The sequence below is a fragment of the Protomyctophum parallelum genome (genome assembly GCF_964188405.1).
Source record: "Protomyctophum parallelum genome assembly, chromosome: 10".
NCBI classification, from domain to species: Eukaryota; Metazoa; Chordata; class Actinopteri; order Myctophiformes; family Myctophidae; genus Protomyctophum; species Protomyctophum parallelum.
In genome coordinates this window covers 13,086,812-13,114,758 of record NC_139704.1, presented here as the reverse complement: position 1 = coordinate 13,114,758, position 27,947 = coordinate 13,086,812, and the positions used below count along the sequence as shown (strand labels likewise).

At 42.1% G+C, this 27,947-nt stretch overlaps 1 protein-coding gene across 7 annotated transcripts in view; it reads right to left on the bottom strand.

Moving 5' to 3' along the window:
- LOC310865470 (dystonin-like) overlaps positions 1–27,947 on the bottom strand; it is a gene marked incomplete at its 5' end in the record, with an annotated part of 151,386 nt that overhangs the window by 41,388 nt on the left and 82,051 nt on the right. For 5 of the 7 annotated variants that reach the window (XM_083774597.1, XM_083774598.1, XM_083774599.1 and 2 more), the window contains 25 exons: positions 926–2,394; positions 2,913–3,396; positions 3,752–3,951; positions 4,264–4,393; positions 4,928–5,163; positions 5,585–5,635; positions 5,871–5,997; positions 6,611–6,767; positions 6,921–7,087; positions 7,187–7,504; positions 7,757–7,965; positions 8,689–8,812; positions 9,768–9,944; positions 10,221–10,577; positions 11,293–11,481; positions 12,453–12,725; positions 13,096–13,329; positions 13,662–13,814; positions 14,828–15,064; positions 15,994–16,140; positions 16,235–16,450; positions 16,752–16,898; positions 16,981–21,840; positions 22,452–22,560; positions 25,516–25,604. In XM_083774597.1, the coding sequence (XP_083630723.1) occupies positions 926–2,394; positions 2,913–3,396; positions 3,752–3,951; positions 4,264–4,393; positions 4,928–5,163; positions 5,585–5,635; positions 5,871–5,997; positions 6,611–6,767; positions 6,921–7,087; positions 7,187–7,504; positions 7,757–7,965; positions 8,689–8,812; positions 9,768–9,944; positions 10,221–10,577; positions 11,293–11,481; positions 12,453–12,725; positions 13,096–13,329; positions 13,662–13,814; positions 14,828–15,064; positions 15,994–16,140; positions 16,235–16,450; positions 16,752–16,898; positions 16,981–21,840; positions 22,452–22,560; positions 25,516–25,604 (10,860 nt within the window). The remainder of the gene's footprint in view (positions 1–925; positions 2,395–2,912; positions 3,397–3,751; positions 3,952–4,263; positions 4,394–4,927; positions 5,164–5,584; positions 5,636–5,870; positions 5,998–6,610; positions 6,768–6,920; positions 7,088–7,186; positions 7,505–7,756; positions 7,966–8,688; positions 8,813–9,767; positions 9,945–10,220; positions 10,578–11,292; positions 11,482–12,452; positions 12,726–13,095; positions 13,330–13,661; positions 13,815–14,827; positions 15,065–15,993; positions 16,141–16,234; positions 16,451–16,751; positions 16,899–16,980; positions 21,841–22,451; positions 22,561–25,515; positions 25,605–27,947) is intronic. The other 2 variants (XM_083774602.1, XM_083774603.1) reach the window with 1 other exon arrangement.

Below are 27,947 nucleotides of genomic sequence, written 5' to 3'. Positions count from 1 at the left end.
TATTAAAACCCAGCCACTTAGACCTGGGAAAGTAATATATTCATGTCATGTACTGCAACTGGTCCGGGTTCGCATTGGGTTAACTGGTGCGGTGTCAGACGGAACCAGATTAGTAGTGGGCCATGCAGCTAACCTCAGGGTTAAGTATAAAGCTAGGCCATGTTCAGTGTTAAAGCACTTGTGAATGGGTCTTGGGAGGAAAGAAGGATTCAGAGCCAGTTTCATTACCTCGGACCACTGACACAAGTGACATCCTGCTGTTTACCACCTGGCTCCCATGGCCCCTCCCCTCACCCACCCCGACCCGCACAGGAGTCACAGTTTTCTTTGTTAGTACCAGATGCCCTAAACCAGCAATCCCCCCCGAGGATTGGTTCATACGTAGCCCAGTGTAGCCGTCGAGTTAATGACCTGCTCTAAATTTCTGCCACAAGGGCTTATGCAAAACAGACTAACAGGGAGTAGTTTCAGCACAATGCTAGATCATCATGAAATAAGATTGGTGTATCGTCTACTCGATACGTTTATTTTTATATCCAAAAATGTACTGTCATTTTAAAACAGTTTACATTAACATGGGCATAATTTTAGGGCTACGAGGGCCAACACCACCCACGACTGCCAGCTGCCTATTACTCATGCCAGTAGTTACTTGACGGTAACAGGACACAGTATGTGAGTATTATAATCCCTCTGGCACAGTTATGTCATCAGGTTCACTGGTGTGGCAAGAGAAACCGATCCGCGGAGAGGACAATGGCAAAACTTGTACCAGTATAACGTGAACCGTGCAGTCAATCCACAAACATTGTATGTTACAGTCAATTCACTTCATTACTGTGCACTGTATATTACCTATTGGTAGATATATGCCTTTGTAATATACAGTATAGATATGGGGGGGTATGATGAAGTGTTGAAATACCTTGAAGGCTTCCAGCTGTTGATTGATGACCTCCGTCTCCATGCCGACCAACCCTTGGGACTCCTCCTTGTCAACAGCTCTTTTCAGTCTGTCTGTGCACTGCTGGAGTTTAGAGTATAACTCGTCTAGATGGGCGAGAGTGCTATTCACCTGTTCCTCTCTGCTCTTGGCTCTGTCCGACAGCTTGCCACATTGCTTACTGAGAGAGTCAACGTCTCTCTTCAGACCCAGCAGGTCTGGGGAGGCCTCCGTCTCCAGCATCTTCTTACAACTGTCCCCGGCGTTGACCGCGTTGCACATCAGATCTCGCAGTTTCACTACAAAGCTCTGAATGCTGTCCTGCTGTCTCCTCAGGGTGTCTAAGTTGCGGCCCACCGGCGCCATGTTGTCCAGCTCATCGTCTAAGTCGGTGAACTGGGTGAACATCTCACGGATGTTGTTCTGGAACTGGCCAATGCCCTGCAGCTTACCTTCCAAGGTTGAGCAAGTGTTCTCTACCTTCTGGTTGACGGCACTGTAGTCTTGCTCAAGGCTGTCCGTTTGCAGTAGGAGGTCTATTACTCCATCAGCGTCTGGGACATCCACCACTAGGTCCTTTGCCAGGTTCTTCAGGTGTTCAACCTGGGTCTGCACTCCCTCCAAACTTTTCTGTTGGGCTTTCATGTTGGTTAAGTTCCTATTGCTGTAGGCCTGAACTCCTAAGGATTCATAGGCATCCACTTGCTTCCTAGCTCCCTGAAGTTGACACTTTGCTTCCTTATGAGTGTCATTAAATTCCTTAAGTCTCTGTGAGATTTTCTCTAGTGACTCCCGCTTAGTCAGCAGCCTCTCCGATACACCGTCCACCCTTCTGCCAATGCAAACCTTTTCTTCTTTTATCAAATCAGTGTCTGCATTGGCCACCTCGAGAACACTATCTGCAACTGTGTTGAGTTGTTCCATCGCCCCTCTGTGCTTGTCCACGTCATTTTGGAGGGCTTTCACCTGAGAGATGGAGGTCTCCACAGCCACAGGATCAACGCTGAGCTTCACACAACCCTCGCCAGCCTCACACTCCTGAATCCAAGAGTTGAGCTTCTCAGCATGTTCCTGGTACTTCAAACCTCTCTGCAGAGCCACCTGGAGCTTGTCAGCCCTGTCTGCCGAGTTCTTCTTGACCTCCTCCCAGTTGGAGCCGAGGGTAGAGAGCTGCCCCTGCAGCGCCAGCTTCTCAGCGCCATCTGTGTTCTGCAGGAGCATCTCCCCCTCGCCGATGACGGCCTTGTAAGGTTCTTCGTGTTCAGCTAGGGTCGACTGGAGAGCGTTGTGATCCTTCAGGCTGTGGCGCAGGTTGTCCACTTTGCTGGAGATGGGATGGGGTTTAGACTGCTCCTGGATCGTCTCGTCAAGCCAGGCCTGGAAGTCTTTGGAGGTTTGGTGGAATTGCTGGGAACTGGCGAATGTTGAGTTCAGCTGCTGGATTCGCTTTGCTATAGAAAAGAAATGCAACAGTTAACTTTAGTAATACTGTAATAATGCGGTAGAAATTATCTGTAATAGTACTAACCATCTTATTTAATCTTTATGTTATAATTAGCCTATAATAATACGTTTCATGAGATCAGATCACTTTTCACAGACAATATAATTAAATTAACGTCCAAATAAAACAGAAGCACTGGGTTCATTTATCAAAAAATAGTTTTGCAGGCAAATTCGAACAGCTGGGTTTGTGCTTAGGGTGTTTTAAAGTCCTGTGAAGGCAAATGTAAAGTGGGAAATATATAATATAATATAATATAATATAATATAATATAATATAATATAATATAATATAATATAATATAATATAATATAATATAATATGATATAATATAATATAATATAATATAATATAATATATTTATATATTTATATATATATATTTATGTATTTTTTTGTGGATTTCTTATTTGTGGACAATGCAGCCTATGGTGACATAAGACAAAATAAAAATATATGACTAAACCTGTTTTGTCCTCCAGCTGTTTGAGAGGCTTGCTAACAGTCTCCAGCTGCCTGGCCAGGTCTGCTTTGAGGTAGTCCTCTGTCACCATCGCTGTGAGCTCCACACAGAGGGCTTCGGCCTGCTTCAGCGTCTTCCTCTCCTCTCTCAGCTGAGCCGAGACGTTCTGAACGTGCTCCAGCTGCTTCTTCACGGTGTCCGGCTGGCTGTTGAGCTGCATCTCCAGCTGAGCAGAGGTCTGAGCGAGAGTTCTCAGGAGCTCCAGGAACGCTGCAGTCTTCTCCCCGGCCCGGTCGATGAGGCTAGCGCGTTGGTCCAGCTGCCCCGTCAGGCCTTGCCACTTCTGGGTGACAGCGGTCAGCTGTGCCCTCACCGACTCCCTGCCGGACAGGTCCTGCTCCTCTTGCGAGGAGCTTAAGATCGTAGAGGCGGCTTCTTCAAACTGTTCATATTGAGGCTTACGGCTCGTGAATTCATTCTGGAGGATCTGAAAGGGAAGGAATGGGTCAATGTGAGCTTTGATACTGTAGTGTGAAAGTGTAAAAGTGTCCGACCGTTGTTTCAGCATGTCGGTGCGTTGGTGGGTCTAATCTGCGTGTGCATGCTATTTATTACCACTACACTTGTTTGTCCTCATTTTGATGTTTCAAATGTCAGCTCTTCATTATAATTAAATCTATTTGTTTATTTGAATCAGGGACTAAATGCGTACGCAATACAGCCATCTCAAGTGAAGAGGAAAAAGATGCAGTCAGTGTCACATACCTTCTAGTGTGCTTTTTTTCTTTACAATAGAACACCTAACTGAAGGTTAAATAAATAAATAAAAGTGTTGTCGTTACCTGGACCTGCTGTTTCTGCATCTTTAGCATGTTGGGGTCCATAGACAGTGGTCCAAGGACACTCATCATCAACTCTTTCTCTGAGAGCCACTGGCGAAGCTGTGGCTCTGTGGTTTGGAACAGATCCAGGTTCCTGTTGGAGCGCTCCAGGTGAAGCTTCCTCTCCTCCACTGAGCTGCTGACGTCAGCCCAAGCAGCATCTGCAGGACAAGGGCAGGACAATCACACCAACCGGCATGGATTAGTCAGCACAACAGCACCCCTAGATCCACAGCGCCATCTTTTTCTTAATAACCTCCCACTAATTGGGACCGGGGAACATGGCTGTGGATACCAGCTCTATATCAGTCCATATACAAAGTTTCTGTTTAGCAATTTTATTATTATTATTATTATTAAAAAAAAATCTTATTTTTTTTACAATTTCTGAAAACAATTACAGATGTGAATCAAACTCACAGTTGTAATTTCAGTATCTCTTGACCACCTCGGGACAAACCCTTGGTGCTTACCCATCTGCGCCAGCATCTGCTTCCATTGCTCTGCCTCAGGGGCGTTCGGGTGCTTCTCGATCAAGTGGAGGAGCTTCTCTTTCAGCTTCTGGAAATCTTCTCGCTTTTGCTTCATCTCATCTTCAAAGGCCTGAGAGAATCGCACACGGATATAGATTTTTTTTACACAGCACAATCACTGGGCAAATTCAGTGTGGTGCCTTGTGCACAGCCTAGAAAGGGACAGGTTAATTAACTTTTAATTAAGACCGGGAAAGCATCTGTGTCATTTTAGATTTTATATAGCAACATTGGTTCTCAAAGTGGGGTCCATTATTTTATGCTTTGGCTATTAAAAAATATCAGATATACAAGCTCATAGCGCATCACTTCATGTCACGCTATGACAATAGCGATGTTTTGATGGCTGAGCACGGAATGTGAGGATAAAAAATTAGAATAGAAAAGTGTGGACGCCAAAAGTGATTGGCCGGAATGTTAGATGATGTATGATGATAAGAGCTCCCCTCACTTCACACAAGTGTGATTTTTAACTCAAATCTTTCCTTCTGGGGGGGTACAAAATGTCCGTACGTTTCTCAGAAAACTAACGATTTAGAATACATTTGTAGAATCGGCCTCAGGTCATAATGAGTTACAGTAAATCAAGTGTTCTGTACTGCACCTGCTGTTGCTCAAGCTGCGTTTTCATCGAATCTTTCTCCGTGGCGGAGCATTTCCTGGACGCTGTGGTCTTTTTCGAGTCCGTCAGCCACGTCATCATGGACTCTGTCTCCCTTCGGGTGTCTCTCACCTCCTCCAGAAGACCACTCAGCTCTGCGGTCTGACTTTGCAGCAAATCTCCGAGGGTCTTGTAACCCTCATTGACGAACGACATGTTCTGCTGAATTACCATCAGCTCTGCGGACGCCAGAGAGGTTGCCATCAACTTAAGTCCCTAGGAGGCCATTCTGCCTCATACAATATAACTGCAGCATCATGATAATAAGATTGTGCTAGCAGTACAGTAGAACCAGTAGTAATACTGAAGCTTCATCGAATATTTCAGGAAAGCTGCTGTTGTTGAAGAATAATGACTGGCACAGACTTGAACCACTTAAGCCCTATCCACCGAATAGGTGATCCACAAGATCACAATGTGTTCCAATGCGCTACAATGTTGTAGACGTGTTGTGAGTCTGTAGATTCGCTATATGCATTTCATATATTTAATATTAACGAAAAGAATATATAAGAACAGCGATGCCAGGTTGAAAGTGGTTACTGTAAGACCAGAGAGAATGTGTTATTATGTGTTACAATAATACTGTACAGTGATTACCTTTATTGGTTAGGTAGGCATGGCTCCCAGGACCATCACCATTAGTAATAGCTGATACAAAGAAATAAGATGAGGCTTAAGAGAAGCACAAGCAGACTGCCTGATGTAAGATCTCTGTACGACCTGTATTAGTTAGTGGTTATACTAATATACAGTAATAACAAATTCCCACAAATGTCATGCACTATATCCATATACTGCACTCTACACACGGTGGCACCACTCCTTCCCCATTCCTTTGAAAGATTCAAGAATAGAAGTACAGTAAGTGTGTTTTTAAATGTACCTGACTTGTGTGACGTCTTTGTCTTGGCAGGGGAGGTGAGAACACTCATGAGGCTGCAGAGAGCTGACCCTTTAGACCTGAGGTCCTGGACAGCAGGTCCTGTGGACGTCCATTCCTCTAACAAGCCCTGTGCAAAGAGTAATCAATAATAGAACATAAGAAAATACATACAGTATAATAGATTAGAAAGACGACCGTACTGGTATTTCTATCACTTATGAATGTGAACTATGGTAAATTTGGTTTTGGTAAATTTAAACACAGGCATACTGTAACATTTTAAACTCAGTTCTCCTTTTATGTACATTATATTGGGCTTTGATGTTGACCTATTCACTTATGGTAAATTATCTGGATTCCTTTTTATCTTTTATGTGACATCTCAGTTTTATCAAATCAAAGTAGTGTCTCTTCCTGGAAGTCATCATATATTAATTTAGTGTTCCACTTCCAGAAAGGCAGAAACCCTTTTAGATTTGTCTCGCTTGGCAGAGAAAGCAGCAGGGCTATGAGGGAGGACAGGGCAGTGATCTATCCAGCACACTCACACTCCACCCTTACTCCACCCTTACACCCCTACAAAACACAACCACCATTTCAAACTGTTGTGTCAGACGTTAAGTATATCACCAGTGGTTCGTGCCCTGGCGCTGCGCTGACTTACAGGACAATTAGTCTAAACACATTGTTCTGGAACGTCTCCAGAACAATGTTTTGACTTCCTCAACGTCGTGACTCACCGTGACTTTCTGCAGGTCCTTGGACAGACTGTGCTCACTGCTGCTTGGCTCAACCGCAGGTACTTTCTCTGTGGTTGCCTCCAGCCATTTGGTGAGGACTCCGGCCGCAGACCTGAACTCTCCCAGCTGGTCTTGACAGGAGGACACCTCCTCTTCCCTTTGGTAGAAGGGGAGAAAAAGTACCATAAATGTATGCAAAGATCAAAGTACTCAGATCGGTACTTAAATGTAATGAAAAGATAAGGTCATCGTTAAAAGTGTAACTAGATATTAATCTAAAGCTAAAATTGGTAATGCAACAGAAGCTTACTTCTCTCTCACGGTGTCCTTGAAGGCATTGAACATTTTGGAGAGGTCATCCATCTTGGCCTGAATGTGGGTATTGTTTCCATCAGGGCTCATGTTGGACAGCTCCTTGGACAAACTCTGCAGCATCTCCACATCGTTGGCATGTTCAGACATCTCAGCTTTAGTATCCTATGATGACGTTATCAAAACAGTGATGAAGATCCAGCCATGGACAATAACGTAAATTTGTGATCGTGAAGACAGCCATGGTACAATCAGCTGACATACCTGCATGCGCTGAGAGACTTCGTTGAATGTTTTCCCAGGTCCGTCTGTCTCATCCAATTCCTGTGAGCGCTTCAGGACAAACTGCTGGACCTTCTCTGTGGTCTTCTCAAAGTGCTCCACCTTTCCTTTCAGCTGCTCCAGCTGGTTCACCTTGTCTTTGTGTTTGGTACAGGCGTCAGAGAACCGCTGGGACAACGCTTCCATGTTGGAATGCAACAAGGCGGCCGTGGACGGATCCGCGGTCTCCACAAACTTCTTTACCTTGGCTTTCATTGCCGATATGCTGCTCTGACGACTTGCAATGTCCTGATCCACTGCCTTCAAGAAAGAAGAAAAAGTACGATCAATTATTGAGTAGCCCAACTGTAGGAGATTTTTTGTTTAACTATACTGTGTGTAGTTCCACGTGTTCCACGTGTGTTCCACGAATACATTTAGCTTGATTATATGAAAATATGCCTAAAAGCTAAAAACAGCTACTTATATTATTAAGTCCCAGAATGTACAGGTACTGTACGTTGTAATCTGATGTATAATTAGACAGTTCTTGAACTGGAGCAGGATACATACTGCTTCTTTGCTGAGGATGTCCCCTATGGCTGCCGAGTCCAGGGGGATTTGCCCTCTCTCTTTCACACTCTTCTCCACTCCCTCCATCCATCCCATCATTTCATCCAGGCCATCCTGAACACTCAGAGATCGTGTCAGGGTGATCTGCAGCTTCTCGTTCCGATCGCTCACAGACTTGGACAGGTTGTCGTAGCGCTCCGCTATGTCGTCTATGGTGCATGGAAAACAATCAGGTTATGTTCAAAGACCAACCGTGAATTATAGCTTAAACACTATTTGGGCAAAACGCAAAGATTAATGTTTCAATCAAGGGGAATGAATTACTTTGTAATGGCTGTTTTGCTAAGACTATGGATTTGAAAAGGATTAACATCACGTTTTTGGTACACCGAAAGCTTTTTTGAGTGCCGGCCAAGAAGTCCATGATTAAGAAATCATAGTAGGCTACATTACATAAACATTCCAAAAGTGGTCCAATAAGACTATAGTGTCCTGTGGACAGCTGTAACCCTTTGTCAAAGCAATTATCTTTAAAGTTTCTCTTTACAGATGCAATTTGTTCCGATTCAGGAAAGCTGCCATTTTTACCTAGCTTAACAACCTGGCAACTTTCAAGCTACATAACTGTAATGCATACTTGGAAAATATATAATAGCTATTTCCGGCATGCGACACCGGGGCGCACCCAAATACGAATCAGGCTTAAAGCAACACTATAAAACCTTTATAACAAATAAACTGTAAATATGTCCTATCTGTATAGCAGTAGAGTATGCAATATAAGTTATACAATTGTGGTGATTGTATATCGTCTCCCTATTCTTCTATTGAGATATTTAGATCGTGTCAAAGGTCATGTGACTCATGTGTCACCTAGACACTAGATCTGACATGAATTTTGACCTGATGGTACTCCGACCTCTCTTACTCACCTACTGTTTCCTGGATCTCATCCTGATTGCTCAGCAGGTCTCCTTCAGATCCAATCAAAGATGTGGCCGTCTTGCGTAGCGTGTCCACAGCAGACTGATGTCCAGTAGTCTGACCTTGCAGGGCCTGGGGATCGGTTAAGTAAGGACATATCAGAGAATTAATAACGTTCCTCACTTGGGAGACGTCATGATATTGACTGGTGGGGGAAACTGGAAGTCCAAAACACATTACTGTTTGGGAAATGGAAAAAAGGAACCTATGTTCCAAAGGATTCAATGTAGTTTTTACTTTTCATATTTTGGGTTATGTCTATGCAAATAGATCATACTACTGAATACGATGCATTATAAATATAATGCAACTCCTCTCAACTAACACCTTCTTGAATATTTTTGCTTAGAAAGTCTGGCATCTCTCTGGGATGATTTGTAACCAGTCTTCCTCTCTGGCGTCTCTTATCTCCACATATCCATGTTGTAAGTCACTGCTTCTCCACAAGAAATGTTGGGGAACAGCATTGCGTTGCTAGCCAGTTATTTGGGGGGAGTGACACCATCATGCAACTAAGCATGAATTAGTGTTTAAACTCTTTCACTCTGTCTCCAAACTTGCAATCACATACAAGTTTGGGGACCCCTGAGTACAGTATGCCAGGCAGACAATTTCTTTCTGGCAAACAGGGCTTTTTAACGGCATAGGAAGTGTGTTTTTGCCTGTATACTAAACATAAGTGACAAGTAGCCAGAGCTAAGCTGTTGCTTGGAGTTTGAACAAAGAGCTATAAATAGTTTTTAGAGTGAGTGGAAACACTGTATATGGTAAGGCAGGTCTGTTTTGTAATGACTTTAAAACTTAAATGAGTTTGAATAACACCCTGTAACATTAAAATAAAACTCAATTTAGCAACATTGTCATCAGCACAATGCATATTTTTACTAGACAGTTCAACATTTGATCCTGTGTAACGGGTCCCCTAGGCAAAGTAATCTCTTGTAAATGATACTGTATGATGATGTATAGCTGACCAATATGTTTAGCAGAATACTACAACTGTGGTTGTGTGGTGTTTGTTACATGCCTTGGTTTCCTCCAACTGTTTCTGCAGTGTTTGGGGGTCAGCAGCGATGGCCTCTGACTGCTGCCTCCTTGCCTCCTCCTCGGAGCCGCTGAGCCACTTCAGAAGAACGGTGGATGACTCGTCGTATTTCTTGTACTTGTCGACCACATCTTTGAGGTTGCTTCCAAGCTGGTTGCACTGCACACACATTCATGTTAATGACACATGGCTCAGAAAGGCACATATTAAAACCCAAACTCATTCAAAAAACAGGTCCAACTCTAAAGCATAAATATAGATATTAAAAAAACAAATACATTTTATTTGTTAAGACTGTCAAGGTCTCTGAAATTGACATTTTACACATTGCAGTTCGTCACAATTATTTCTCTGTTACCATTTAAGGATAAATACTGCCCTCATGTGGCAAAAGTAATGTACTGGACTCAGTCTAAATTATTCTAGAATCCATACCTGGGAATGCAGAGATTTGTAGCGTCCAGCCGCAGAGTCCAGTTGATCTTTGACAGAGGCACATGCTCCAGAAGTGTCTACCTGCAGCTGACCACGGTCAGCAGCACCTGCTTCGCCGCAGACTTTAGCCACGTCCAGAACCTTCTGCCCCGATATGGTGATGAAGCGGAGGTCCCCTTTGTGAGCGATCACGTCCTCTGAGAAACTCCTCTGCCGCTCCAGTTTGTCGCTGAGGATGTTGAGGCAGGCCGCCGGCGCCCCCATCTCCTTCATCTCCGCCTCGGCCTGGCCCAGCCACACCTCAAACTCCTTGCAGTCGCCCTGGAACTTCTTCATCTCCTCCTGGACACTCTGCACCTGCAGTGGTGATTTTGACGGCAAGTTGTGATTTAGTTCTAGTCGTAATCTTTTGAATAAAATGTCAGTTAGTTTTTGTCATATTTTAGTCATCTGAAATGTTTTAGTGTTTTAGTGTTAGTGTCTAGTTTTAGCTGACTAAATATCATGAGATTTTAGTTGGCTACATGCTGAAAATACGCGTCGCTTGTAGATCTGCTATTTCTAGAGCTCAACCAAACATACAATTTGTTCTACTGGATCTCTTCTCCCTGGCTAACATTTCAGTCTAGTCTTTTTGACGAAATTGTTGATAAATTGAATAGTTTTAGTCATCATGGCTTAAGTTCAATTGATTTAGTTTCCATCAGGAGGGTCCCTAGCTAAATTAGAGATAGTTAGGAACCAAATGGACCCTTATGGGTTTGTAACTCTGAGTGTGTACAAATGGAAGCAAATGGACCAGCTAATTTGTACACTCTCAGAGTTAAATTAACAGTGATTTTACAATATAAATTGCCATAAAAAATGCCATTAAATGGGGGTTCGAGGCCTAATGCATGTCAAACTGGGGGTCCTTGAAATTAAAATGGTTGAGAATCACTGCTAGAGCCAGAAAAAAGTTTATCTTATGGGGTCCCTGGCATATCTTTTCAAATGGGTATATGCGGGATAATAAGTGTGTATTTGGGGGTCATTGACATGAAAAGGTTTGAGAACCACTGGTGTAGTGCACCTGCTTCATCTGCTGCTCGGCATGTGTCAGAGAGGCGTCATAGCGCCCGCGGAGCTCCTGGATGTCCTTCTGCAGCTTGTCCTTCTCCTCCGGGGACAGCACCTGGGCCTGCTTGTCCAGCAGAGCCTGAGCCGACTGGGTGGCCATGATGAGATCCTGCTGCTGAGACAGGATCTCCTGATGACGAGCCTGCAGGAAGAATTAACGACAACGAGGCTTTCGGGTCACACCAGCTGGAAGAGCTTCATAAATGACCTATGCTCGCCAAAGAGCTAAAAAGGGTTAGTTTCTGGTCACAGGAAAACTAAAAGCATTGGAATGTTCAACAAAATGTACTGTACAAAGTTTTAACCCATTTAGACTTGTTGTAACCTGTACGTTGTTACCTTCCAATACTATCTCTGTGTCTCATTAGTTGTTACTGCAACATAATTATTATTATTTACTTTTGTTAATAAGAATTTGAAGGTTTTCAGAAAACTTGGGTTAGGTTTTAGAAGGAATTTTTAGAATCGGCCTCGGGTCTAAATGGGCTCATAATTTAATTGAGAAATGCATTAATTGCTAAATCCAGTGGCTTCCTTTGTTCCACATTTGGTTTTGATACAGGAAACTAGTTGCAGATGTTTTGTTTGTAGTATGCAGCACGGAAGTAGAGTAGAGTAGAGTTGCTGCTTCTTTGCCTGGCGGTTCGGGCATCTGGTTAGGATGCCTCTCGAGCGTCTCCCTATGGAGGTCCTCGATGGGCAGACCAAGGATGAGATGGAAGGATTACATCGACTCACTGGCCTTGGGAACGCCTCGGGATCCCCCAGGAGGAAGTTACTAATGTTGCTCTGGAGGGGGAAGTTTGGAGCTGTTGCCCCCGCAACCCGACTACGGATAAGCGGTTGAAGATGTATGGATGGATCGATGCAGCACGGAAGAACAGAAATAGACATCTACAGTAGGGCCCTACACTTCTACACTTTTTACAATTTTTAAATGGCTATTTGGAATATTAATAATGTTTTTCAAAATAGTAAAAGAAAAAAAAGTTTAGGGACAAGGGGGAAAATAGTATACCATAAATGTAGGCTATTGGACCATTGGATAAACATTCATGACTATTCTGAGACAGCCCTGTGAGAAACGTTTATACTGTATTGTGTAAACTGTACCTTGACCATGTCATGCTGCTTGTCAAGATCCAGAGATGAGGTGTTGTTCCCAGTCGTCTGCCTCGCGGAGTCATTCTCAACGGTCTGGAGTGTGTTTCCATTGGTGTTGTCATCCTCTCTTATCAGCCCCTTGGCTGACGTCTCCAGAGGAACGTTCTCATTGTGTTTGCTTTTCTCAAGGTCTTCTTCTTGTTGATTCCCAATGTTGGATATCCAGCCCAGGAGACCTTCAATTTTGTGCTTACTTTCTTCAAGCTGTTCAACAGCTGCAGCCTAAATAGAAAGAAACCATAGTATAGTTCCAAACCAAAGATTAATGTCTTGTACAGATGCTAGTGTATTTAATAGCTAAATATATGCTAATTGCACACCATTATGTGCGATTTACATTGATATTTGGCTGTGCATAAAGTGCCAAAGTGAGTTTAACATCGTTTAATGTCGTTTAATGCAATCAGATATCTGTTTGGAAAGTCGTTTTTTGCTACTCAGTCAGTAGGCGTTCCTGCATAACTTCTATGATGATGATGTCAAGCGCATACCCTCTAATAACATTTCAGTTGTTTGTTGATTTATGTTACTGTTGTAACTAAAGAAACCAAAATGATTAACTCATGGTCATGGAGTAATGCAGCCCACTAACCTTCTCACTTTCCTGCTTGATAGCTGTGGTAACAACCTTCTCCAGGTCTTTTCTGGACTCCTCGGCTCGTTGGTTGATGAGCTTGGCTTTGGTCTTGGCCTCCTCCAGCTTGCTCTCTATGACAGCAGTCTGTTCTGGCATCAGTTTTCCCCGGTTCTCCTCCAGGAACTTTGCCGTGCTGGTGATGACCTCGTTCAAAGCGCTGGCATTTGTCAGCACGTCTTTCTGTAGGGCCTTGAGAACGGACAGACACGAAGTGTGATTAAGCACTTCATCTATTTTTGGCGAAAATAGCCGATTGGCTATTTTTACCACTGTTTTCCCCAGAATAGGGACGCTAAGGTTAAAGGGGTTAATGTTACAGTCATGGAATAATAAGGCAAACAAAAGGAGAAGGGTGCACACAGTATAGTGCTGCTGCTGCTGACCTTGTTAAATGGTAATGTTGTATGTACATCACTTGGAAACCTATACACTGGATTTACGTAGATGTGTATTCACTGAAAAGGTGCATTGTACTGTACATCGAGTATCAAAGCAAATCTTAGTGTACATTGAACAGCTACCTGGTGCTCTTGCTGATATTGCTGCAGGTCTCTAACAGTTTCTGTATTGTCACCCTGCTGCTGGTGACCAATGAGACGGTTCTCTGTCAGGGTAAGATCCTCACAGAGCTCTCCCAGCTTGTCGGAAAACTCCTTGTGTTTCTCCAGCACACACTGTGCAAGGAAAAAATTGCAATTAATCTTGTGCAAAAACTCTTAAATGAGACATAATAACATTCACAAGCATACAGATGAAACAAAACTCCCATCCTAGAACACAATTCAGTTTCACATACTGTACAGTGTGCCGTGTTATTCACATAATTGTACAACTAAATCAGAAGGATTAATTCATTGTAATTGTGCAAATGAGTACTGTATATCTATAGCACGAATGGACATGAACACATAACAACAATGGAGGTGTTATTTTCTCATGTTCATTGGAGTAACGTGAATTCTGTCCTCAAATGGATGGATTTGCCTTTAAACACCTAACACAGTGGATTTAGTATGCTGTAAACATGCTAGCCATTCACCACACAGGGTTCATGGTAGGGTCTTAATAAAGGTTCATTTGACATGTGTTAGTGTCCATGTTGTGGGTGAAAGCATTCCAACACAGCAGGTGCATTTTGTCCGTTGTTAATTTAGCTGATTGATGTCTTGAGGCCTGTAGAACACAACCAGCACATACTGTAAGTTAGTCTCTAGCTGTGATCAAGGACATACAGTAAGCAAGCAATTCTGACAATTCTCATAAACATTCACAGATACCAATTTAACGTCTAAAGTATGATTGCTCAAAAGAGAAGTAACTCAAACCAGAACAATGTTCAAATGACAGCAAATACTGGGGTAAAACACATGCAAAGTTTCCTATACCATCTAATTTCCGTTTACCCACTTGGCAACAAGTAAAACCAATAGTATATGTCAAAAAGTCTTTCTAAAATCTGAGGTTGTGATAAATTAATTAGTGGTCACATAATCGAAACTTTTAACCAAATTATTATTTTACATCTGCCATGCATGGCATGCAACATAATGGCTTCTACAATCTACCACGCATTATGAACACATATTCATCACTCCAAATCTTCAAAATCATAACCGATTTCCGTGCAGTTTCTTTCTTTAATCACAGAACCTCAGGGTCTTTTCAGACCATCATCCACATTGCAGACCTGCTGCTGGCTCTCTCTCTCCCTGATCTCCAGCAGTCGTTCCAGGTTGTCTCGCTCGGCAGCCAGCCTCTCTGTCTGCTGTCTGAATGCCAGCTGGATGGTGCTCAGAGACTTGAGGAGGTGTCTGCTCTGAACTGGACTCAAGAACTGGGTGTGCTCAGATATAAAGTTCTGAATTTCAAACGCTATGTCCTCTAACTGGGGCCGTGCTGCCTTCAGTAGACTCCTCTCCATGTCCTGGAAGAACAGGGTCAGCCATCAAGCAGATATCAATTCAGTTGCGGAAAGTGGTAAAATGTGTTGTACTGTAGGTTCAGTGGGTTTGGATTTTGTTGCGGTCAGGCAGAAACCTTGAATCTCCATATATAAACTTTTTTGTAGTTTGTTTGAAAATGAATGCCCTACCTCGTAGGGGCACATGTATTTGTGAAAATAGTAAAATAACAGATCTACAAGCTTACATGTCACAAAGATATTTGACGTTTGCCGATTTTCACTTAAAAAAAAGTGGTTAGAAAGTGATTAGTTCTGTCCATTGCTTTTATAAATATTTAACCAATGAAAGTATTAACAAGTGGTATTGCTACTGTATGAACCCGAAGGTAAAAATTACAGTTGTGTGTGTATTCAGTTGGGAATCGATCCTTTCACAATGAGTGGGGACATCCCACCCTCACTTGCGCACACATTATTGTACACAGAGGGCACTGCAGACTCTTAGGCCCGATTTAGACTGCAGTCACATCAAGTCAAATCGGATTTTTTTTCTCAAATCCGATCTTTTGGCCCGACCATTCACATTACCGTTTGAAAGTGACCATATCCGATCTGTGCGTTCAGACTTATTTTAGCCTGTGTCGCACTGTTCCCTATTTCTCGAGCTTCCACCACTTTACTAACATTTTTTTCCTTCTTTGTTTCATTGTTTGTTCTTTATATCTTTTTAAAAGTGTCTTATGTGTATGATTATGTCATCAAATTGTGTATGTACACCGTCTTCTATGTAAGTCTGAGTCCGTTGTTCTCTGATATGTTGGAAAAACCTTAAAATAAATGATATAAAATGACAAACAAATGTCAAAATTATTACTACATTGGATCCATTCGAACACAAGGTTTCTACCCGACAGTAACGATTTGTACGTAGATTAAGACAATACAAATACCTTGTTCTGCTGAAGGACATGCTTCAATGTGTCCACATTGTACGTGTTCATCAGTTCCAGCTCATGTGTCTCAGAGTTGTGATGGATGTAAGATGCCAGTTTATCAAGGTCAGTCACAAATGTTTGGTACGCAGACACCAGCTGTAACTAGAATCCCAGGGAAAACAGTTGAACATTCTGCGCAGATGCATCACAAGAGGCCACAACTTAATTATGTCAATGCTGGACAATAAACACTGACCTGTCCATTTTCGAACGCTTGCATCAAAGCCTGTGTCCTTTCTCTAGACATTTGGCATATGTGAATAAACGCCGGCTTCAATTCTAGAAATGCTGAGGCCAAATCATGGTGTATTTGTGCGGGAACAAGCTCATTAACGGAGTTTAAGAGCTGTTCAGCTTTCTCCAGATCTGTTGTTAAAACCCCAACGAGTCTAGACAGGTGAGACTCCAGTGCCTGGGAAAGAGAGTGCAGAACACAAATGTTGAAAGTACCAGTGCATACAGTACAAATTTGTAAATGTTAATGCTACGGTGGTAATACAGTACATTTCTGTCAAGTCTGTATACTTATTGTTTCATTGTACAGTTATTTAATGTTTGACGGATGTGATGTGATACTTATGATCCTTGATGACTATTTCTATGCATCTGATATATGTCACAATTGTGTTGTTCTTGCTTACTCTGGATTAAGAGTTTCTGCTAAATGGATGAATTGTAATTGTAAATTGAGTTCCATAATTTATTCCTCTGACCTGGGATTCCTCCATCTGTTTCTGCAACACGTCCATGTTGTTGCTCAAGGGACCCTGGGTTAAAAGGTCACTTCTGACATCATCTAAAACGTCCACGTGATCCTGTAGTCTCCCAACGCACTCTAAATACTCCTGGATGGAGTATGGCTGTAGAAAACAGAAAACTATTACAAAAGTGGGAAGGATGCTATTTAGGATATGAGGAAAATGAAAATAAATATAAAAATACCATATCGTCCAAATCGTCTCCAGCATGGCAGACATCTGAACTGGTCTGAGCAGACAGCTCCTGACTGATTGAAGTGGTCTGAGCACACAGCTCATGGCTGATTTTGACGTCAGATTCATCTTCTGTTGACCCCTCCATTGTCTCCTCGTCAGAGCTCTCTTCCATGATGCTCTCCAGGGCACGGTGTCTGTCTCCAAGACCACCCTGCCCAAGAACGCTGCTCAGGGTCTCCATCACACCCTGGAGCACTGACGGGTCTTGGCTTGATGAAACGCTCCGGAGAACTTGCAGCAGCTGGGACTGAATGCTTCCAATGTCACACTGCTGTGGGTCTTCGTGGATATTCACTTCCTGGTTCGTCCGATTTTGGTTTTCCGTTTCTTTTTGGTCTGAAATAAGGGTCTTGAGAGGAACTGGGCTACTGGGTCCATGGGCTGTGTCGCTCTTGTCAAAACCGTCTCTCTCCGAGGACAGTGAAATGTTGGGAACCATAGTTACAACAGCTTTGACATGTTGCGTTTCCATGGATTGCATTTCATCAACATTAGCCTCGTCTTTGCAAATATTCTGCGGTTGTTCTAGGCCAGACCTTGCAGCATTATACATCATTGATGGAGATGAAGTGTCAGAGTCAGATGTAATGGGAAAATCTGATTGAACATGAGTCACTTCCTGGGGTTCCTCAACTAAAGCACACATATCTAATCCATGGTCTGTTTTCGCTATGTTTGCTGGATACCCTGCATCCATGTCTGTTGTTGAGGGTGAGTCTCTACCAACAACTGCATCATGTTTGCTATTACTTGCCTCTATTGTTTGTATGTCTGTGAAGACAGGAGTCTGGTCGTGACCACTGCCAACTGAGAAAATGTCCACACGTTGCCCCTCTGGGGAAAGCTTACTGCTCACATGGCGTGAATCCACCTCATGTGCAGCATCATCGTTTGAATCTGACAGACAGTTATTAATCCCTACTAGCTCAGTAACACCAATGGAATCAGGATTTACATTTTCTGCATCTTTGATATCATAGCTGCCATGGTTGATTGTGCCTGTTTGAATATTGGCTTCACTGGAAATAGTAGGAATTTGAGAGCACTGATTCAACTGCTGAAGATTTTGAGGGGATGTGGGTTCAGTTTCTAAACTGAAATCCCCTTCTGGTTGAAATGTTGTTCGATGAGGTAATGTCATTGCACTGCTAGATTCTGTAATCCTTTCCACAACGTCACTAGTAGATTCAGACGCGGAGATGATGCCATTTTCAAACAAATCCCTTGGTGATGAGTAATCTATTCTCTGCACTGGCTCATTGACTAAAGAGGTCACAGCGGCATTTAGCACATTCTCTACTCTATTTTCTTCAGACATAACATCACTATAGGACGAGGATACGCCAGAGTCACTCTGAACAGGGCTAACTGTCTGATTCCCCATTAGGTTGTGATATCCAGCTCGGAATAAAACCTCTTCTAGTGGCAAGTCGCTTTCAGTATGGCTCTCTATCCGATTGGCTCCTTCAGTCACATCTGATAAGGTTGGATGAAAATCATTTTGGACGACATTTCTAGATCCACGGATAACATCTGACAGACTATTGGTTAACACCTGTGTGTCACTATCTTCCCTTAGCAAATGTGTTCTGTCATTTTGACAGGTAGTAAATTCTTGTGAAACCTTATTCAGTGAGATAGGTGAGGTCATTTGAGCTTGGGGAAGGCTATGACTAATGCACGAGGGAAGCAATGTATGGAGAGAATTACTCATGTCTTCTGCATTTCCTCCTGGCCTAAAACCTATAACTTCAATTCCACTCTCATGCTCCATTTGTCTGTCATCGCTGTGTACATCAGCGAGATCAAGCACTACTACAGCAACCCTGTCACACTGCCACTCTAGTACACTCTCCGCCTCGTTTCCCTTAATGAATCCCAGGCTATGGTCATCAGAGATGCATGGAGTGTCCCTGCCCTCGGGGTAAATGACGTCTCCGCAAATACGCTCTGAGTGAATTATCCTATCGGCCAATTCATCACTAACTAATCCAGACTGAAAAGCCTCACTGACGCTAACGTTACAACCAGACGTGGAGTCATATACAGCGCTTAGCAGGTTCTGCTGCTCCATAACATGCAGCGCAACATAAGGGGATATAGATCCACTCGATACAGTTTGTCTGAGGATAGACATCGTGCCCTCTTCCCCTGTAACATCTCCGTTTCTGTTCAGCTGCAATGCAAGCAGCTCCAGCACAGTTTTTCCATCGACGAGGCCCTTTTCGAGAGCCGCCTCCAGGTCGTAGCGTTTCCCAGAAGTGACGTCCAAAATGCCTCCTTCCTCCATCTGCTCTTTGAGAAGATTAATGGCGTAGCCTCGCTCGTCGTCGCCCTCGCACACCTCCTCAGACATGAGAGGCATCGTGGTCCTGTTGTCGGTCTCCCTTGAGTCAGTGGACAATGAGTCAAGAGTTATGTGTGTTGGTGATTGTTGGCAACACTTCATCGCCAGTGTCAGACTTTCGGAGTCATGTGCATTGGGGAGTAAATCAATGTTTGTGTCACTGGCTATGCTTACAGTGAAACACTTTGGTAGAACAGTATTTAGACCTTCACTGGCAGTCACTCCAGCATCAATATCCAGCATAATTATTTGACATTTTTTAAAGTCTGTAGTGTTTGCGCTGCTTGTGCCATCTTGAGAAAACTGTTTCACTGTAAAATCGGGCTTCATTACAGAGTCAACATCAATAGAAGATTTGTCAATGCAATCATTAACATCGAAGCCATTTCCAGCAACTAGACATTGTTCGAGATCAGTAAAGTTCGTGCTACTTGTGTTATTTTGAGACAATGTTTTCATTGTTGAATCAGGTTGTATGATGCTTATAAAAGAGTCAATGGTCATTGCCGATTCCACAATGGCCTCTTCAATATCAAAGCCATTTCCAGCAATTGCATATTGTTCATCAGTAGAGTTTGTGCTATTTGGAAACAAAGAGTTGATGGTAGAATCAGGGTGTATGATTTTACAAGCTGAGTCAACATATACCAAAGACTCTTCGGTATAATCAAGGTTCAACACCCTGATCTTGGCATTGGGTTTTTCATCAGAGTACACTCCATTCTCTGTATTATCATTTTGTGTGTTGTTACTCACAGAATCAACACCAACAAAAAGATATTCCTCAACAGAATCAATCATTTTCGATATTGACGATCCCTGATGGGTATCTTCAACATCAAAGTTGTCTCCAGTAATCACATTCTGCTCAAGATCAGCAGTGTTTGTGCTGCATGTGATCTTATAGTCTGTAGAATCAGGCTGCACGGTGTTCCAAACAGAGCCAACAACCATTGACGATGTCTCAATGGAATCTATCCTCTTAAACGTAGAAGATTCCTCAGCAGAATTGTCATTTTCAAAACGACCAGAGATTGTGCTACTTGTGCTGTTTTGAACCAAACAGTTGGCTGTAGAATCAGGCTGTATGATGCTCCAAATTGAGTTGACATCAACTAAAGACTCAGTGTAGTCGAGATTCAACACTCTGATATTGGTACAGAGTTTTTCATCAGAATAATTCTCCAAGGGAAACAAATCATGAGATGGGAGTGATTGCTTATTTTTTAATAATTCATCCATTTCTTCTTTTATGTGCAACGTAACAAGATTGTCTTCATCACTTTCAAAGTGAACTTCAAACTCAAGCTGTTTTAAAATACTACCATCTGAAATGACTAAAGCAGCATTTTGCTCTCCGTTGTCTAAAGTCTCTGCATCTTCAATGAAAAGTTGTATCATTTTAGACGCATGATTATCAAGTATCAACAGTCTTTGTCCTGTCTTTGGATCTATGTAACTATTGATCATGAGGTAGGAGATGAATAATTGTCTCTCTTCAGTGGGTGACGGGCTGTTCATATCCCCTGGACTATCTGTGGTATGATTACACCCAGACATTTTAAGTTCTCTAACCGTGAGCCAAGAGGAACATTTTGAATTAAGCTGATCCACATCAGGAAACACATCAGGGAATTCTATCGTTTTCAATATCTCTACGGTATGACTGTCAATTAGACCCTTCTGAATAGCAGACGTGAAATCAACTACCTCTGAGTTGTCAGGTAGGTAAAATGCTGCTATCTTCTGTCGATTACTTAACAGTTTGCTGGCAAATTTCTCGGTGATGACTTCATGATGCACTGAGGTTGATTCATTGAGGATTTCCCCAGAGTGAGGCAACAACAGGCCAATGAACTCCCTCTGTTTTCCAAGCACTAGTAGTGTGCTGCTACAGCTCAGCAAATCACACTGGACAGCTTCATCCACCATTAGCTTTTCTCCACGCTGAAGGTTCACAAGGCTGCAAAATGTACTCCCCTGACTACTGGAGTTAATCAAGTCCATCTTGGTCTCCTGACTTTCAAGAACCTTTATGTAGACAGAACAGGGGATCAGGCCAAGCTGAAATGCTCTCTCCAAAGTCAGTTCATCCCCCGTATAGGACATTTTCAATTCATCACTGACCTGTTCCATGTCTATCACCTTAACGATCAAATGTTCAGAGGTGGCCGCTTCCCTAGCTGCTGCCAGAAGTGAGAAAGGCACAGAAGAGAAATGTGGACTTGGAATGCACTTGCTTGCATCATTTAGCTGGATCAATGTTGAATAATCGATAACATCTTGGTTGAGAGCATCATCCGAGCCCAGAGGGAGCAGCTGCTCGGACTGAGCGAGGCAAGAGGTTATAGTCTGGGTCTCAGGTAGAACGTCTCCAGCCATCTGATCAATCAGGCTGCATTGGACAGAAGACAAGGCTCCATCTCCAAGCTCATCAATGTCACCACTGCTTTCAAAACCCTAAGGAAAATCATAATTTGATGCATCATTACAATTATTGTTTTAACTGTGAATACAAAATGTGAAATTCAAATTCAACAGTATTCAAAAGCAAGGCAAAACTTGTACTCACCATCAGACAAGCATGTGTATGTTAGCAGTTCATGTGTGCAAGAGCATGGCCGTGTCAAGGTTTTAACAGCGAAGTACAGTACATTAAAAGCAGACATGCTTCTGTGAACAAAATGTACAGCTTCTTGCAAAAAAGACGAAGACGAAGTTAGACACATCACATAAAGAATGTTCATACGACCTACTGTATAATGGTAGGTATACCGGTGAACAGCAAGGTTTGTTTTGGTGGTGACAATGACATAGACAAGCATGTTTACAGCATACACAGGCTCTTTTAAACTGTATTGGTCAAAAGGTCATTGTTTTTCTGTAGTTCAAAAATCCTGTGTTTCAGTGTTATGAATTGAGAGTGACACACAAGACAACTGTTCACACTGTGGAGGTAGAGTCAGGTAGCAAGGTTAGTCATGCAACTGATATATGCCACTTTCATCATTCCTACTATAAGTGACAAACACAATCCACTCTGTGTTGTAGAGCCCAGCCCAGTGTCCAACCTGTTCTGCGGACGGCATCTGATCTGCACAATGCTGGGAGAGATCACTGTAGGCCTGATTCAGTGCGTTCAGTTGCTCCTGGGCTTTCTGCCGTTCTTCTTCTGTCATCCTGCAATAAATGAGATAGAGCAGACAATTTTAGACGTCTAAGCGGCAACAACTTCGATCAATTTTCCAATATATATCCAATTGTTCTATTGCGAGGACGTGAGAAATGTACATGACACTATCCCAATGTGTTCAGTGTCTCAAAAGTTTGCTCTCAACATTATCTTGAATTTGTTGTAGGACTAATATTCTATTAGTAGCCATGCAATTGAGTAGTCTAAAACACTGCTGAAGCCGTGTTAAAATGTTTACCTCAGTGGGGTAAAACTGGAACTGGGGATTCAAGTACACAGTTGTTTCTTACTTAGATTAACTTTTTTCTAATATGATACTGTATGTATGGTCCCATTAACATAAATAAATGTGAAAACTAGAAACTTAACTTTTTGTTTTTATAGCTGCTACTCTCGGTGATCGTGACAATGTCCTTGTTCGTTTGTTTATGGCAAAATTGCGATTTTGACTATGAAGTAGAACTAACGGCCATGCAAGGCCGATGGTTGAACAGAGAATAGTGGAAATAGATGGAAAGTGGAAATTTGCCTGTAAATATTGTTTTATTGACCGAAGCTGATAACTGTCTACTGGGGGGAAAGAATGATGGTGCAGCAGCTGTCTGCACTCCTCTGGCAGTGTCTGTAGTGGCGTCTCATTGAATACATTCAAAACAACTGACGCACGCACACCGTATCATTTATCAAAACTATTAATTATCAAAACAGCCGCTGGCTTCACAAGCTGTGCTTTTACAGAGTAATGTATGATAGAAGGAGTATGACTATTCAAATGGTAATTGAGAGCTATAAAGGAATTAAGACAGATTCATAAGAAAACAAAAAGAGGTCCAAGGCACTCTGCTACAGTCATATCAAGTAAAAAAATGAGTGTTGCAATTCCCCCCCCCCCCCCTCTCTCTCTCTCTCTCTCTCTCTCATTAGAGACACAGCACTACCCCTCTCTCTGTTTCTGGCGCCCCCTACTGGTATAAATAAGTCACCTACTCGTGCTTACACAGGTACACAGGTAAACGGACATTGCTGGTTGTAGGAGTGGTTGCACCACTCAAAAAAGCCTTTATTTAAGCGGCATGGCAAAGAGCATTAAAAATAACAACCTACGCATTTCAGCTGTAAAAGCCTTCGTCAGGGTCCCGAGACAGATTCATACTTTGTCACATTAAAGTTAGGCATCATGCGACGGAGCACAAATTAGTCATTGGTGTTTGTAGAATAATTTAGTGCATTTGGTAGTGTTATACAATACTCTCCACTGTTTGTTTTCTTTGCATGGAGACTGTATATGTGGAGACTGAGTGCCATAGATTAGGGTAATATAGTGTAGTGTTACAGGGATGCCTGCTGATTACCAATGGAATTTGGTTTATTTTTTGATAAAAAAAAAGAAAGCTTGTGTCATCAGTGCCCATACCCGAAGGCGGGGTTGGCGAAAGGGCCTTTCTGTGTGGAGTTTGCATGTTCTCCCCGTGTCCCCTAGGGTAGGTACCCTCACAAAAAACATGCAGTAATCCTTGTCACTAAACTGCCTCCCCCTGGCCAGCCGGGGCGCCTGATGGAGGGGAAAGGAACTGGTTGGAATAACGTGTTCCTTCCACGCGCTACGTCCAACCAGGGAAACTCCCCCATGTCAGGTGTAAAGGAGCAACTTGGACACTCAGGCATGAAGGAAGCATGAGTTCAAGTCCGTTGCTCTCCCCTTGTTCCCCAAATATGGGGACTAGGTTGGTGGAGGGTGTGTAGAGCCCAGGATCACATTAGATGATTGACACAGGGGTGAAAAATGGGTTACAAAATCGTGGGATAAAAAATATATATATATAAAAAACAAAAGAAAGCTCCGTAGTAAACAAAGGCTTACAGCCTTCACACCTTGTGTTCAACTAAATAATCTACACCAGGAGTCTTAAACAGGGGATCGGAACCCCTAGGCGATCCTGACAGTTACTCATAGACTGTAAAAAATATGGACAAAGCGTTCCCCGGGTCTAACATGGACGTAAAATGAAGCCTGTAATTCTATGGTAATTCCTGATGTAAATCGCCATATTTCTAGATCCGTTTTGGCCCAGCTGGCCATTGGATGGCTCCGTTTTGGCCCAGCTGGCCATTGGCTGGCCCAGACACAAGGCGGGACTTCCCCCCTTCTTCTCCGTTGGTTTTTATTTTGACTCGAGTGGGTGGGGAATCCCGATCATAGACTGTAACGGTAGCCACGCCCCTCAGAACATGCGCGACTTTATGGTCATTTTTTTAATTAATGGGACCATAATTTTCCAAAAAGAATATTATGACATTAGAAATGAGACTTTAAACTAGTGACTGGAAGCAGAAAGTATTCATGACCATGTTTATTAAGGTAATACAGTCTAGGTGAAGTTGGGCCCAAATACATGGACTTCTATGGGGCTATGGGTTTTTCTGGGTCCAATGACAGCGCCACAACAGGCCATTATATGAATCGCGATTTCCTTATAGGCTTCACAAAATATCTGTCTGACTGCCCCCCTGCAGTTACTACAGGTGATAGCAATTTGTTTTTTTACATTAAACATATGTACCCTACAGTCCTAAATGCGTTTTTAATTCACTAATAAATTCATTATTAATAATTAATGTGTCAAATCGAAAAAAGGGCTCCGTTAAGACCTCCATATTCATATGGTCAATGCCTGTGTGAAAAGTGGGAGTGATTGGTGCAGGCAATGAGGAGATAAGGCGGTGTTTCTGACAGACAGACAGACATTGTTAGAATTATAGTATGATGATGATGATGATGATGATGTAATGGGGGTCCCTGCTTCATTGATTTCTCAGCTAAGGGGTCCTTTGCCTGGAAAACATTGCAGAGCTCTGATCTACACAAATCAGACTATAATAACCATCAACAAATGAACTGAAATGCCCAACAGTGCTCCTTTAAAAATGATGACTTGACTCACTTGTCACTGTGTTTAGTCAGCATCATCTGTGTGGTCCTCAGTGCTTCTGCAATTTGTTCCTTCTTAGTGACCACCTCCTCCATTGAAACCTAGAATATCAATAAGTTGCAATATAGACAGACATCTTATATCGTCAGTACCTTTGTAATATCAAACTCTCTATGTCTGTATGTGATTAATAACCTGAACGACATTTTAAAAAGCAAGCCGATAATTAACTACAATTATTACAATTCATTCATCAGATTTACTGTAATTGTTTGTGACCAAACGCAAGCTAATCAGGATCATTTCAAGGATTTCTGACCAAACGTAAGCTAATAAGGCTCAATTCAGGGATTTGTTAACAAAAATAAGGTAATCGGGACCATTTCAGGGATTAGTAAAAGAAACTACTCATTAATCTTCTCTGGGATGTAAAATGATTGTGCCATGTGAACATTTGTTAAGCTCATGTCTCCTGGTTAACTGGTGGTCACTCTCAAAACCTCTTCCACATGAACACCATAGTTATATTTTCTAATGGCGATACAATGGGATAAAGACAATTGTGAAATGATTTTCATGAACTACTACAAGCACTCTATAATTATACTCTTTACACCAAATCACTTTGGCATAAATAGCTGATCTACTGTATAAGCTTACACCACGTTTTGTGATGGTGCATCAGAATGTGCAGGGACGCTAGTGTTAGGTGTCTAGGACACATACATTTGTGCACTACCAGATCAGATTGGATAAAATTGGTACCCCGTCCTGAAAACGTATTATCTGTTTAGTGTTTACTAAAGATTTGGAGATGCCGGGAGCCCCATGTTACTGGACAAGCACTATATAGGGTAGGTAGCATAGCAGTGGTGGCCATTTTGTGGTGCCAGAAACTATAGGTTTACGAACGTAACGCATATTAATTTTTACCATAGAGATGTGAGGAAATATTTATAGAAATTGTTTAATGATGGCTGTATAATTGCGCTGAGCAGGGACGAAATGTAGCATAATAAATATTTGTTCAATCTATTCGTGAGTTATCTGACTGAAATATTTTAAACCTGGAACCAAGCCAATCAGGCTCATGGTGAATCATGACCCCATAACATGAGAAGAAAATATATATTTAATTCAACTAAATAGTAAATAACCCTATTTTTGGCAGTTGTCAAATATTGTTTTGACATGGAATCAATGTTTTATGGTGATGATTCACCAGGAGCCTGGATGGCTTGGTTCCAGGCTTAAAATAATATATTTAAATATTTCTGCATATATATGTCTAAAAAAAAATATGTTTTTTATCTGCGGCACCATCCCTGCTACAGTATGTCTTATTACAGTATTACTATCAAGATTATGATCTATTTAAGACATACTGTATTTTAAAGGGATAGTTCCAATTTTTTTTTACTTACGCTGTATGAAATACTTGCCATTAATATAGTGGTCTCAACTGTATTAATTGATTGCCTGAGTCCCGTGGAGGGAGTTCTGCTCTGGTTTTGGTGAATATTAAGTAGTTCCGGTCATTTTGTGGGGGGCACTGGGGCCACGCATTAAAAGTAAATGAATGCACAAAACTTGCGTCGTTTGTATTGTTGATCTATTTCTACCATATAGTGCAACTTCCGTTCATTTTTTACCCCTCTATCACACAGAACTATGTTTTTTGTGTCCATATCACTACGCCCCAAAAATAGTCTGATGTGATAGACGGGTCAAAGTTGAACAAAAGTTGCGCTAATATTTTACAAATAGGTCAACAATACAAATTACGATAGTTTTGTGGATTCATTTACTTTTAATGCGTGGGCCCAGTGCCCCCCACAAAATGACCGGAACTACTTAATATTCACCAAAACCAGAGCAGAACTCCCACCACGGGACTCGGGCAATCAATTAATATAGTTGCAACCACTACTGTATATTAATGGCAAGTATTTCATACAACTCACAAAAATTGTGAACTATCCCTTTAACAAAGAAATATCACTTACGTATATCACATTTAATGAAGCAAAATGTTATTTTGTTGCAGCACATCTAACATATCGTCACCTTGCTAAAAAGTAATTTTTCTGAAAACGGAACAAATGGAACCAAAACAAACTATTATATTTCTTAATAATTTCACCCAAAATGTTTATAGCAATATATGACTATTGCTAATGCTATACAAATAACGCTGTCAGTTATAGAACATAAGAGGATCAAATGATTATTTGTGTTTCGAATCAGGCAATTGTAAACCTGATTTAGGCCAAATTATTCATTCATCTTGAGATATACTACTGGGGTGGGAAGGGAACAGCATGATCCTTTTCAATAAGGACATACGGTAGGTGTAGGTGATGTTACCAGAGGTGGCCAGTGTCATGAAAAGCTGATTTAGGCAAAATAAATATATCATTTTCCTCACAATATTACATGGGCCA